The 14,521-nt window shown below is 46.1% G+C and overlaps 1 protein-coding gene across 1 annotated transcript in view; it reads left to right on the top strand.

The window, feature by feature from the left end:
* Positions 1 to 14,521, top strand: part of PRPF39 (pre-mRNA processing factor 39) — a 464,264-nt gene that overhangs the window by 59,864 nt on the left and 389,879 nt on the right. The window contains exon 3 of the mRNA XM_078659680.1: positions 3,881 to 4,257. Within this exon, the coding sequence (XP_078515806.1) occupies positions 3,913 to 4,257 (345 nt within the window). The 5' untranslated portion in view covers positions 3,881 to 3,912. The remainder of the gene's footprint in view (positions 1 to 3,880; positions 4,258 to 14,521) is intronic.

Raw genomic sequence — 14,521 nt, 5'->3', positions numbered from 1 at the left:
GGATTAGAGGATTATACTCATTCCATGAGGCATGATAGCAAATTAAACCTCCATATTAAAATGCAATACTATTAGCTTTGTGAATGGTTGTTAGTTGCATAAAATGAGTAAGCAACAACTGTTAAAAGTAAAGCGCGGGTACCGCGATTATAGCAAAAGTAAAGAAATAGATGTGTTTTTCTATTTCTTTACTTTTGCTATAATCACGGCACCTGCGCTTTACTTTTAACGTTAAAAGTAAAGTGCGTGTGCCGCGAGATCTGTGGTGGGGGCAGGGATTTGAAGCGCGGAGAGAGGCACGCAAAGTGCGAGCCCGCACACCTGTACTTAAGCTCTAGGCCGGCCATGGCAGCATTTTTTAAAGCCCTTACTAAAGGTCTCGCCAGATCAGCGCCTGCTCTGAGTCAGACGAGACCTAAAAAGGGGCATTTTCCTACACAGCTGTTATAATTTGAATTTAAAAGCACTTATAAAGCGCACATATACCTGGCGGTTTCTTGGCGCTGACGGACTTTAGAACCTGGGTGGGAGCTGTGAGGAACTAGGCTGAGAAAGCTTGCAGAAAAAGATATGTTTTTAGGGCCTTACGAAAGTCGGGGTAGAGCGAGATGGATCGGATGGTGGGGGGGAGGGAGTTCCAAAAAGTGGGACCAAGGACCGCACATTTCACCCCCACATCCTCTTTTTCCTAAAGCGAGGGACTGAGAGAAGGGACTGGGAGGAGGAGCGGAGCTCTCTTACCGGGATGTAGCTGGAGATTGCAGAGTTTATAAAGGCTGGGGCAGTTCCAGCTCGGGCCTGGAACGCGGTACAGCCAAGTTTGAAGAGGGCCCGCTCCCTAATGGGCAACCAATGTAAGTTCTTTAATACAGGGGTAGCATGATGGAGTTTAGGGAGACCATAGATGAGACGGGCAGCTTGATTCTGAACCAGCTGTAGGTGTCGGAGGGCATAAGCCGGAGCGCCTTTATACAAGATATTACCATAGTCCAGCCGTGATAATACCATTGCCATCATGATGAGTTTAAGGGCAGAAGGGGAAAAGAATCTAGAGATTTTCCGGATAGTACGAAGAGTGAAGAAGCAAGAAGATACCACCATACTGATCTGGGAGTGCAGGGTAAGATTTTGGTTTAACGTGATCCCAAGTGTTTTAACTGAGTAAGAAGGTGAGGGGGCCCAAGTGAAGGGGGCCAAAACATAGGGGTCCAGGGACTGGATGCACCACCCTTCAAAACCAGCTCAGTTTTATCTGGGTTGAGTTTGAGGTGGTTGAAGTTCATCCAGTCCCTGATAAAAATCATAATTGATTGAAAATTATAGATAGATTCAGGAGAATGCGAAAGGTTGAAGATCAACTGGAGGTCGTCTGCGTAATTGAAGACAGTGACCTCCAGTTGTTGTAAAGCAGAAATAAGAGGGAACATGTAGAGGTTGAATAGAAGAGGAGAAAGGGAGGAACCTTGGGGGACACCACACTGCACCTTACGTGGGGCGCAGAGAACCCTTCTAGAAGGACAGCCTGGGTGCGGTTCCTCAGGAAGGAGGTAAGCCAAGCCAGGGGAGGCCCATATAGAATAAAATAAAATTGTGCACATTGAAGCTTTAATTGTATTTCTTGCCTCAATCTGCAGGTGTTTAACCTTACATTTTATACACCGGTTTTCATTGAGAGACCGTTTTTTAGGTCGAGCCTAGTGCAGAATGCATGTCCTGCTCTATGGAGAGGCTTCTTGTAGGCACTCCAAACTTCCTAGAGATTTCTTCGTGTGATTTGGTTAACACCCACACGTTTTATTGGCCATTGCATTTGGCTTTCAATAATGAAAGCACGCAAATGGCCAAAGGCGGGTGTATGTCCCGCTTTTTCTGTAAACGCTCGCTCCCATGGCCTTTGGGTCACAGGAGCGAGCAAAGCGAGCAGCGGCGCGCAGTGTGCCAGCTGCATTCCTGGGTCATGTTACTAATTAGCCCAGCGCGGTCGCTTTCACAAGGCTGCTAAAGGCTGCCGATCTGTTGTTTGCCAATGCTGCTGATGGTAGCTTAATAAGGTCTATTATTGTGCATTTTTGTTCAGGAGGCTTGTTTCACTGTGCTGCCTAATTTCCCTTTGTTGTAGAAAAGCAATCTGCCATTTTTTACCGGCTTGGCTGAGGCCTTGATATTCCCGGCAGTGATGCTCCGAAAGCTGAGCGCGTTTGACATTTCAGCTGACCTACACTATCTGTGCTGCCGGACTCCCTCCCCCTGGCCCCAGGCATTTACATTTGAATCGGCCCATCGGCCCATAGTCCCGGATGGGATTGTAAAGGCAGCAGGAGGCAGGGGCCCCCTTGAAATTCTCCTGAAAAACTAAAGTTAGTTGTTAGCTGCTTTTCTTCTTTACCTTCCTGCCCCCACCCTCCCCCAGCCCTTCATCTCCCTCTCTCTTCCCCCAAGAAAGGCTTGGCGCCCTACAGTATCCAAAAGAAAGGAGTATGTACAGTGCACTGTGTGCTGACCTGTTCATCAGCTTCAGGTAGGCGCGAGATGAAAGGCGTGCTAATGCCCAGCTTTTACTGCGGCTTTCACAAGCAGTTTCAAAATCGAGCAAATTATTAGGCCTTTAAGTCTTGCTGCTTACCTGTTTTGCATGAGTTTTTTTTTGTTTAGCAAGTACGTTCTTCCTGTGTGTGATGTGGGCTTTTGATTTATGATATTTATTCTGTTTTTTCCGCTCAAGAACATACATTTGTTTTTACGTGGGGCTGTTATTTTTTATATTTTAAGACATATAAACATAACAGTGGGGGGGGCAGAAACCTTTTAAGGAGACCCCATTTACTGAAAACTACAAAGAGCAGCACTTCTCAGTACAACCAGCCGCGTGCACAGCCTGACCCACGGCCCGCTGACTGTCACCAATTTTGCCCACCTGCCCAAAATCCAGTACTCCATCTTCAACCCAGATATATAGAAACATTCCAAAGAAGCGCCTCCGTCGGGGAACGCCATGCAACTGCATCATTGGTTTCACTTTCAGACATGCAGGTCACTGATGTTCTATTGCAAAAGGTTGCATAGTATGGCGTTGTATGGGTATTTATGTAGCTCCTTTATTTCAGGGGGTGGGGGGTCCCTTCCGCCACTACGTTCCTGTTTCACTGTGCCTCGCCCGCTGGTATTCATCCCCAGGTGAGCAAGCGTCTCTCCTATTTGGCACTTGTTAAGATCATTCCCTTTTGTTGCTGCTTGTATGTAAATCTGCAGGTCCCAAAGGCGAGACCTATTGGCTCTGCCAATGCTAATTAACATTCATGAGGACAACTTCAAACGTGTCTCTTTTGTAAGCTCACATTATTGTAGTGTTTTTTTACAAGTCTAGGTTACCAAGTTATGTAACTAATGCACTTGTTACAGCTCTCTTTATAGCCTCAACCAGTCTTTACTGCCCCTGTTACAGTGCCTTTTCTTCCCGTGTGTGTTCTGCAAAGTGTGAGAATCTGTGCCATAGTTCCCATAATCGTAACTCCCTTTACAATACCATGTCTCCACTCAGAGACCTCATCTATTCACACAATGCTGTTGCTCTTTAATTTGTGTGTTCCTTCCTATTTAATTGATGCATTTGCTTATTGTGACGCTACATTTTGTCAGCTTGGTTTCATTTGTCTCATCTTTAAATATTGCTAGGTGTTTCAGTTTATAATGGAAAATATCTTGCTTTAGAGAGACTGGGGTATTCAAGACCTTCCTACTTACAGTGTATGTCTAGGAATGGCGACTGTTTTAACTCTACAGCTGTCAAACCGTTACAATGAATTTTCAAGTAAGTCGCATAAAAGTGACAGTAAAAATAAATGTGCAGATTATAATGATGTTTCCTATTTATTGCTTACAGGCAAAGTAATTCAGACTGCTCAGGGCTCAGACATGTTGAATCCCAGTGCTCCCCAAGACAATGGAATCAGTGGCAAGCCAAGCACAGAAATGACAGATATAGATAGACAATATGCAGATTTCACTGCAGAGATTATGGAAGTCATAGAAATGGAACAATCTCCTGAGAACTCGGAGAGCAATAAAGACGATCTGGGGGAAGAGGCCGGAGAAGAGCCTGGAGACGAAAGTGCATGTGAAATTCCTACACCTCCCCAACCTCCTCCTGAAGAACTTCTTCCTTTTCCCACTGAATTTGCCACATATTGGAAGGTTGTGGAGGAGAACAGTCAAGACTTTACAGGATGGACGTACTTGCTACAATATGTGGAGCAGGAGGTTAGTAACCAAAATAAATTTATTAAATTTTATACTTTTTATCTTGTGCTCTTGGATGCTTCTAGTCAGATTTTCACATACATTTTCGGAAATGTCTCATTTAGTTCGCATGTAAAGTGAACCTTACCAGTTAGTGTTAAAGGTCCTTGAGGTTTTTTAGACCTATAATAACATAGGAACCGGCAACACTAGTGATTTTTAGGTCTCGGCTAGCGTAGGCTGCGCATGCGCAGTCTCGCTGGCGAGATCTCATGTCTCAGAGTAGCGAGGGTTAAACCCGCCCCTCTTCTCCATTGGCTGGCCTCCTAAGCGCTGGCCAGCCATTCGAGAAGAGGTCCCAGTGACGATGTAAGCCCCGTCTTTTTCGGATTGAGGGGCATGTTTTTAGGTCTCGCCTGTCGATGCGCATGCGCATCGAGCTTGCGAGACTATTGGGGCTTAAACAGTCTTTAACTAATTTGCAAGGAATCGTGGCGATTCCTTGCAGTGCCCGTGACTTTTAAGCTCAATGCGCATGTGCATTGAGCTTAAAAGCGCGTGCACATCAGTTCCCTCAGCCGGCTGCTTTAACACCCTCTCCCCGCTCCACCCCCTCCCCTGCCCGCCGTGTCGCATATCTCCTCCCCCCTCCCCTTCTCTCGGCTGCTTTAACACCCTCTCCCCGCTCCGCCCCCTCCCCTGCCCGCCGTGTCGCATTTCTCCTCCCCCCCCTCCCCTTCTCTCCCTCCGTCTTGTTTAATCCCTCCGTCTTGTTGCTCCATTGCAGTAGTGTGATCTGGGGTGAAACCTGTTACTCCTGGAAGATCAGTACGCCTCGTGTGCGCTCTGTCTCCCAATATGAGTGGCTCATCTTTGTTCCACCTACACTGCACTGCGCACCTCCCCTTCTGTTCCTTGTAGTCTGCCCAGGCATACAGCCGCCAAACTTTCAGCAGCTGTGCCAGGTCACCCATATCCCCGCTAGTGATCCAGGCGGGAGATAGGAAGCTGCACCCCCCCATCTCTCCTCGGCCATCCCCTTTCTTCTCGGCCATCCCCTTTCCCCTTTGGCGTTTTCGTGCTTTGATCCGACCGACACGCACACCGTACCGGGGACGCATCCCGAATACATGTGTCATTGAGAGGAAATATTGTGTGCAGTGCAGCCTTTCAGACCACACGCTGCTACTACGATGCGCGTTTTGTATCCTACTCCATTCCTTGTTTTCATTCATAGGAGCAGCATGAACCATGGGGCTGAAACACATGCAATGTTGTAAAAAAAATTGTAATACTGCTTTGAAGTTTACATTTTCATGTGCTCATAAAAGTAGTGCCTATCAGCAGAATGCATCGCCTCCCATGCACCCGTTGCTTTTATACTGTCGGCAAGGAGTGAATGTTTTTGTCGGTCCCGAAATTTGTTTCTTAATGTTGCCTGTTGAGCCCTGGAGCCTCTCTTCATACATGTTCGCCTCAAAGGCAGTTTCATGGTTTTAATGGCATCTTTAGTGAAGATACTTTGATGTATTCACAATACTAAAGGCGCTTCTTTGAAAATAATCATCTCAGCACTTGAATTCCGAATGTGTAAAATGAAGTGACAACAGATATGATCTGCTGTCTGTATTTAGCGGGTTCACCATCCTGTCCTTGTTCAACTTCAAATCTTTCGGACGTCTCATAGAGGACATGGCAGCCGGTGAGTGCTTCCCCACAAAGGTGGCATGCATTCACGGATCTCTCATAGAGGACATGGCATTTATCACGAAGACCATTCTTGTAGGTACTGATTGGATGTCGGTTTAGGACTAGTACTGAGTGGCACAGCAGAGGGAGCCATCATATGAGTGACTCTGCAGCCCCACCAGCCCTGCGAGTGACCAGCCTTTAGTGCGTTCTTCGTAGCCCACTCTGGCTTAGGAGTGTGTACAATTCAGGCATTTGGGGATATTCAAAGGCATTATACATAGCTCTCATCATCGTCTGAAGCAGATTGCAGGACAGTGCCAGCCAATCGCTACATGAGGTAACATTTAACATGTGACACTTAGAAATTAAAACGTACACTGGTCACAAGGAGGGGTATGTTCTACCCCACATAAGTTTTTTCGAGGTGAAAAGGGGACACATTTAAACAAGCATTGGCGTAGCCAATAGGTCTCACCGTGGGGACCTTATAAGTGTTTAGCCATGCAACAGTTGATGTTGTTGCACCAAGGATATTGTGCTGCATAACTAAGTACTTATAAGGTCCCAAAAGCGAGACCTATTGGCAATGCCATGCACACATGCAACGCCACTCAACCACGCAACGCCACTCAACCACGCAACGCCACTCAACCACGCAACGCCACTCAACCACGCAACGCCACTCAACCACGCAACGCCACTCAACCACGCAACGCCACTCACACACGCAACGCCACTGAAACAGCGCCACTCACACACGCAACGCCACTCACACACGCAACGCCACTCACACGCAACGCCACTCACACACGCAACGCCACTCACACACACGCAACGCCACTCACCCACGCAACGCCACTCACCCACGCAACGCCACTCACCCACGCAACGCCACTCACCCACGCAACGCCACTCACCCACGCAACGCCACTCACCCACGCAACGCCACTCACCCACGCAACGCCACTCACCCACGCAACGCCACTCACCCACGCAACGCCACTCACCCACGCAACGCCACTCACCCACGCAACGCCACTCATCCACGCAACGCCACTCATCCATTTGCAAAACGAAAAATGTTAAACTCTTCTATTGCGAGACCTATTGCATTTTCAATGCTTGTTTTAGTTTTTTTCTCTCCGGCAAAAACACGACCCTCAGTCTGAAAAGGACGGGGCTTACAGAGTCTACTGCCACCGCATCGCACCACGCGTATTCGGTCTCTTTCCTCAACGAAAGTTTGCCTGCTCCGTCACCCGGAACATCTTGGTGCAGTAGCTGACATCTGCTCGGCCAAAATCTGGTTCATTTTGCACCCTCACACCGGTACCCAATTGCTCTTTGTTGCTTTAAGCCTTCGCAAATGTTATATAACAGTCATGATGGGTGAAACAGGGGTTACATTGAAGTTTCTCATTTAAATAAAGGATTCGAGATTGCTGCTTCTGCATCTTCTGGTTACATTTAGGGTGATAGGCTTTCGAAGACAAATTGACGCCATAATCGGTCGCTGAAGGCGCCAAAATCAGTTTGTAGCTCCTTTAATATTTGCAGTCAAGTTTTCATCTTTTTCTTGGACACAGGCTCTGTGGAACTCACTCCTTATTCCGTTTAGTCTAACTTAATAGGCCTCATGAAGAAAACACAGTATTCTTACAATGTACACCCAGTTCTTAAATCCAAGGAACACTGCACATTTGTTTTTCCCTAGCCATTCTACAGCTGTACTTTTTTCGGCATGTCCCAGAAACCCGCATGGTTTAATAATGTATTGTAAAAATAAGTGTCGCAATGTACTGAATGTAAGACTATCCGGCTCGGAGTTGTTACTACCTATAATTGATTCAGAATACCGACATGGGTTGCGTTCTAACCACCTGTGTCAAGGGCATTTTTTTTCCTGCAGTATCTGTTGAGCGTTTATTCCGTAAACGTTTGTAGCCTAATCTAGTTTGTGTTTTCTGCACCAGACCTTGTACAAAAAACTCATCTTCCTGTCTATAATTGCCTGCCACTGACTGAATTTGCTTACTCTCACTAAGATGGCGCCTTTATCACAGTACACCTGTAGAGTGCCCCTCAAAACATGTCTGCCACGAAAAACGCGGTGCTCTGATGACTCGTGATGTTTAACACCCGAAACCGTCAGCCATCAAAGTGAACTGTTGCTTCATTTAATAGCTACAACAAACCAATCGGCCTTTTCTCCTGTATGGTTTTCATTGTAAAGCAGCACGTGTAACATAGGGATAACTTTTAGGGTTAACTCAAGTAATCATAGAACGTAGTAAGCGATGTACATTGCATTGCGCCTAGCAGATGCTGCATGCTAATATTGATGGAAACTGCGCTGTATTCGAATCATATCTTATCAGGCAGTTTTTTTTGTCCGGTTCTTTGACTTTGTTACTCCTGGAACAAACGCTACAAGACTGACTTCGTTTAATCATCTCCACGTAGGCTTGCCACCTTTTCCGGAGGATAATATCTACCATTGGTTCATGTTTTAGGGCCATTGTACCTAAATAGAAATTTATGTAAAACCCTCTTTATTTTTAATGTCTTTTCTGTATGTTTAATTATTGGGCAGGGTTCATTTAGGTAGCTCTGGAACACTTTAAAGTCATTCCTAATTAGATTTGCTCCTTTAAATGTGTACTGATAAGGGGATTGTTTTCAGGATTTCTTTTATTGTTTTTACCATCCTGAACATTAAAACTGGTAATTTCAGTAAAAAAGACGGTCCGGTGGCAACCCTACATACACACTTGTTATTTGTGATGTTCTCTCAGTCATTTTCATAACTTGATTCCCTTTTCTCCCTGTTTAAAGTGCCATTTCTTTCTTTCTGTATTCTTCCTTTCCCCTTCGTTTTCATTCGCTTCGTTCTCGTTGTCTCATATTCCATTCTCTTTCTTTAATTTCTTTTACCTCATTCTCCCTCTTTACTTAATTTTCACTTGCCAATTCCTCACTTTTTTTTGCCAAATTTCCCCTTCTCTTTACTTTCTTTCACTCTTCCTCCTTTTCCTTACCTTTTTGTTTTCTTTCTCTTATTGTGGGGCGCTGTGTGTGTGTGTGTGTGTGTGTGGGGCTCTGTGTGTGTTTGTGGGGCTCTGTGTGTGTTTGTGGGGCTCTGTGTGTGTTTGTGGGGCTCTGTGTGTGTTTGTGGGGCTCTGTGTGTGTTTGTGGGGCTGTGTGTGTGTTTGTGGGGCTGTGTGTGTGTTTGTGGGGCTGTGTGTGTGTTTGTGGGGCTCTGTGTGTGTTTGTGGGGCTGTGTGTGTGTTTGTGGGGCTGTGTGTGTGTTTGTGGGGCTGTGTGTGTGTTTGTGGGGCTGTGTGTGTGTTTGTGGGGCTGTGTGTGTGTTTGTGGGGCTGTGTGTGTGTTTGTGGGGCTGTGTGTGTGTTTGTGGGGCTGTGTGTGTGTTTGGGGGGCTGTGTGTGTGTTTGGGGGGCTGTGTGTGTGTTTGGGGGGCTGTGTGTGTGTTTGGGGGGCTGTGTGTGTGTGGGGGGCTGTGTGTGTGTGGGGGGCTGTGTGTGTGTGGGGGGCTGTGTGTGTGTGTGGGGGGCTGTGTGTGTGTGGGGGGCTGTGTGTGTGTGGGGGGCTGTGTGTGTGTGGGGGGCTGTGTGTGTGGGTGTGTGTGGGGGGCTGTGTGTGTGTGGGTGTGTGTGGGGGGCTGTGTGTGTGTGGGTGTGTGTGGGGGGCTGTGTGTGGGTGTGTGTGGGGGGCTGTGTGTGTTGGGGGCTCTGTGGGTGTGTGGGGGGGCTCTGTGTGTGTCTGTGGGGGGGCTACTACTCCATATACTATATACAACTCACTAGACTACATATATTTCTATATAGTGCTTTCCATTAATAACTACTACTCTCTCTACACTACTCGCTAACTCGTACACGCTCACTACACACTATCGACTACTCGCTCCATACTACTCTCTACTAATCTATACTACTCACGATCTACTACTGCCTACAACTCACTCCTACTCAATACAAGTATACACTCTATTAATCAACTAGTTACTGTCTGCTAACTACTAATAACTGCTAATACTCTCTACTACTCTTTAATGCTCACCTATTGCCATTATAAATGAAAATGCCATTTATTTATATGATTTAAAAACAAAAACATAAATACAATGTCATTTTCAATGCCAATAACTTTAACTTTAACAAAGACGAGACCATTGCATTGTAAATGCTTGTTTCTCCTGCAAATTATTTGAAGCTCGCACATGCTAAACTGCAATTTTACAGATCACTCACACGATACCCACCTTTTATGGGACACTGTTTAACAATTTTCCAAAAGTCTCAATTAAAATGTTTTTTTATCAAGTGCATGCACATCACCTCTTTGTAGTGCAAGGTAAGTTTGACTTTTGTGTGTCCACACTCCTAAATTGAGTTGGAAAAGTCATGTCTACACAGCTTTACGAAGGAAAATTGGGACTGTATGCTGCACTGGCCATTCTTTAGGATAGTCCTGGGTAAACTGATTAGTTGGCTTGTCATCAACTGATAGTCTTCCTAGTTAACACCAACATGGGGCTGAATTCGGGACCCACATCTGAGTAATCAAATACTTAAAATACTGTTCTTTTAAAATGATAACATCTAACTTCGTATTTCATACAAGTAGTTTTAGTGCACATTTCAGTACATGTCCCCCATAAAGACAAAACCTTCTGTTCATGAGTTAATAAAGTAATTGAGGAGAAACATGGGCCTATCATACCCCAGAGCGACTGCACTGAATGTATGGAAGCGAGTTTGTGTGTCCTAGATGATGTTCCGGAAATTAAGATATGGCACATATGTTCTGTAACTGCCCAGAGGCTCAGTTAATAAGGGGGGGAGGGACAGGAGGGGTCCGAGTTAACGAGGGGTGGGTGGTCCTAGATGCCTTGGCGGAGGTTATGGGTAGAGTTGATCTCTGCACCATGGACTCTGGATTACTGGGGATTTATGGACGTAGGAGTCGGAGAAGCGCAACAATCCGTTTCATAGACTTATCGCTAAATATAACTAAACATTCAATTACCATGAACTGAAAGAGTGCCTGCCTTCCGAGCAAGTCCTACTGGTATGCGGTAATGTTGAACTGGAGTAGAGCAGAGTCCACAGCGCTGTGCAGAGAGGCAGTGAGGGGCCTATGAAGAGTTTCTAACGCGCAGGATTGGGATGCTCTTATGTGTGAGTTCCAGGTCCACTTTAAGGGGACAGGTGGGAGGGGGTAAGGCAGTGAGTCATGATTCTGTCCCCCTGCCCTCTTTCTTTGCTCCTGACGCCATGCCTGGAGTGCTTCCCCCGCCCCATGGCTCATTCCCCCTGCCATGTGTAACTGAGGCGGTGCTGGAATGCTGTGCTTGTGTCTGCATTGGGTTGTAACAGAACTAATGAGCTGGAAGCCCGTCATGTGCTGTACATGCATAGGAAACACAGATCTTGACTCTGGAACTGTTAGTGCCCTGCTTGTTCAAGCTGTTCACGATATAATTTGTGTTGGTTACGTTATCCTCTACAGATGTTTCCGCTACTATATGTGATGGAATGGCCTAATGGGACATTGATTATCTGAATCATTACATAATACTGTACTTGTAATGTGTATTGTACTCCTGCAGAAGCTTATTAAAAACGTTCTTAAAAAAAAAAAAGTTATTGAGCAGAAACATAACCGAACCAACATCAAGCTACTAGCCAGAGCTCTAACAGAACCCTCAGCACGCCTATCAGAGGTTCTGACAAGTGGTTTCAATAACATACTAATTATATTTTTCGGCATTCAGTAGAAATGTCATCGGACCTGTTCCTGTAGGGCATAGAACAAAGAGAACAGATGTTAAGGAAACTTGACCAGAGATGACATGTAACATTGACTTTCAACAATTTGTCAGAGATACAGAAAAGCAAATGTTGAGTACTCAAACTTTTATTGCACGTAAAAAACTTGTAAACCGAGCATCAAAAAGTTCCACGGTATTCATATACCACCATCCTTCTTAACAAACCAATCCCTACTGCTGTAAAGTGCCAAAAATAAATAAATGTACACAGAAATGTGGAATACCAACACCAAAATTACCTGTTGTCTTTAGCACAAAAGCAATGGCACACTTTGACAATCACTGGGATCAATGTGTTGCAACTCTTAATATGGGAACATAGGCATGCAAAAATTAACAGGGTATTTTAAAGGATGTGTTCATGTTAAAATGAAGGTTAGGAGCTACATTATAAGCATGTTGTATTTTTTTTTGCTTTATACATCATACTTCAATTACCAACTCTTTGAGAAAACCATTGAGAATTTAGTGTCCCTACCCCTCTGCAGTGGGTAACTTGGGTGTCACCTTTTCAAACAACCTATGCAAGCTATTGGCTTTGCCAATATATTTTAGCCATGCCGTACACCGGTATGGCTTAACGTTAAAGGAATCAAGGAGAGTGGCATGGAGTGGCGTAAAGTGAGGAGGGGTGGGGGGCGGAAGGAATTCCAGCAAACATCGATATGAGGCCCTTAGTGAAATTTGCAGTCTTTGCTATGTTAACCTATGGGAGGAAAATAATAATGCGGTTTGGCAGGTACGTACACAACTTACGGTTCCAGTCTTCGGGGTTTGGAGATGGCAAGATTCAGGTAAGCACAAACACTGCACCACTAGCGGCACAGGGCCGGCCTGATGCAGATGTCAAATCTGGAGCTAGGGACCCAATGTTAACTAATGTAGACTGGGGTTTAGGCAAGCACAGGGGAGGGCCACATGGCAGTACCGAACACACACAGTGTAGGGCACCCAATGCAAGTGAATTGAGGAACCAGCGGCTGCAGAGGTAAGTTGGGGTGCTGTGGGTTGCAGGGACACAGTCTGTTGAGCTCACCAAGGCCCAGGGGCTTTGGGTGCAGAGGTGTCCTTTGACATTGGGTTTCTCTTACCGAAGCCGGTAACGGTTGGGAGGGGGTGGGGGGGAGGAGGGGGGAGTCTTCGGATTTACACTTTAGGCGTTTTCATGGAGTCCAGGAGGGGTCAGCCAACGCTGGACTTGGACTCAGAATCGCTGGGGAACCTTTCCTGGACCAGTAGACTACCTGGACTGTGGCTGGAGGCGTCTGTGCAGTGTTTAGGGGTCGTGGTTCCTTAGGACACCAGAATCCTTTGTCTTGGTTTCTTGAGGACAGGCTCCCTGTCCTCGGGAGTTCTTCTTTTTTCTTTTTTTTAGGCAGGCAGTTCTCCCCGGTGTTTTGGAGGTCGCCGGCTGCAGGACACAAGTTATTTTCTTTGCAGGGTTTTATAAAGCTGCAGACAGGCCAGTAGGGCTGGGGCCAAGTCAGTGGGTGGCTTTAGTCTTCTCTGCATTTCGTCTTCTTCGTCCTCTCTTCTTAAGTCGGCAGGCACTAGTTTCAGGATCTTGGGGAGCAACCAAAATACTAGATTTAGTGGCTTTACTGAGTAGCAGACCAATGGGCTCCTTACCTGAGGTGACTACACTATTATACCACCCTTCTGTGGTAGAGGGGCATAGCCCTAGCCCTGATTGGATAAGTCCCACCATCTTCAATATGGCAGGCACTGAAAAAATGTATGACCCCTCCACTCAGAGCAGAGACTGTCGACCCAGATGTCCAGAAACATGTCTGGTGGTGGCAGGCTGCCTAAAGACAGTGAGTGACCACACCAGGGTTGGTAGGTTTTCATGGGGCACCTCTGAGTCGCCCTCGGAGTACATGGTTTAGTAAATCCAAAACTGGCATTAGTGTGGATTTATTACGGGGAGTAGTTTGTTACCAAATACTCCTGGGTTCAGAGAATCCATCACGGTGCTGGGGAACTTGAGTTGTTGAGTTTCCAGCCAATGCACTCTCAATGGCTGCCCTAGCACGTACAATATCTAAAAATAGACTTAAATATTCACACCTGTGATATAGTGCAACCTGCCTTAGGGCTGTAAGGTCGCCTGCTAGAGGGGGGTGACTTATCTTTACTTTGGCAGTGTTTGTTGGCATGACACACAGGCAGTGTGCCATGTCTACTTTCTCGTTTTTCACTGCACCCGGACATGTCAGCTGCAGGGGTAGTGGTATGGCTTTGATCAGGGGTCCCTAGGGGCCCTCTTCAGTTACCATGCCCTAGGTACCAATGTTACAATTTACTAGGGATTTACAGGGGGTTGAAGCTGCCAATTGGGGAATAAATTTAGGGAAGAAGCACTGCGCAGGGGATATGCAGGTACCCTGTGCACTACAATTGAAACCACATCCAATACCGGGCAAAAAGTGAGGGTTAACCATGTCAAAAGAGGCACTTTCTCACAGGACCAAAAAGACGAACACTATGTAAAGAGTCCAGGCAAATCCCAAAGGAATTGCAGAGGCACAAATGACCCCCCAAATGCTCTCGTTAATGGTAGTTTGGGTAAGTAGTTAAGCATATTGGAGGGTAGCTCCAAGCATTTATTGCATACACAAAGACAGTAATTGAGATACACAGTTGATTAATCTGACACCAATTTCTAAAGCGAACAGGTACTTTGATATGAATTTAGATACCAAGGTCATTGGAATCTAGTAAGTACTTTTCGAGTTA

The sequence above is a fragment of the Lissotriton helveticus genome, chromosome 9 (assembly GCF_964261635.1).
Source record: "Lissotriton helveticus chromosome 9, aLisHel1.1, whole genome shotgun sequence".
Lineage (NCBI taxonomy): Eukaryota > Metazoa > Chordata > Amphibia > Caudata > Salamandridae > Lissotriton > Lissotriton helveticus.
The sequence above is the reverse complement of the archived record's forward strand: the minus strand, read 5'-3'. Positions and strand labels throughout refer to the sequence as shown.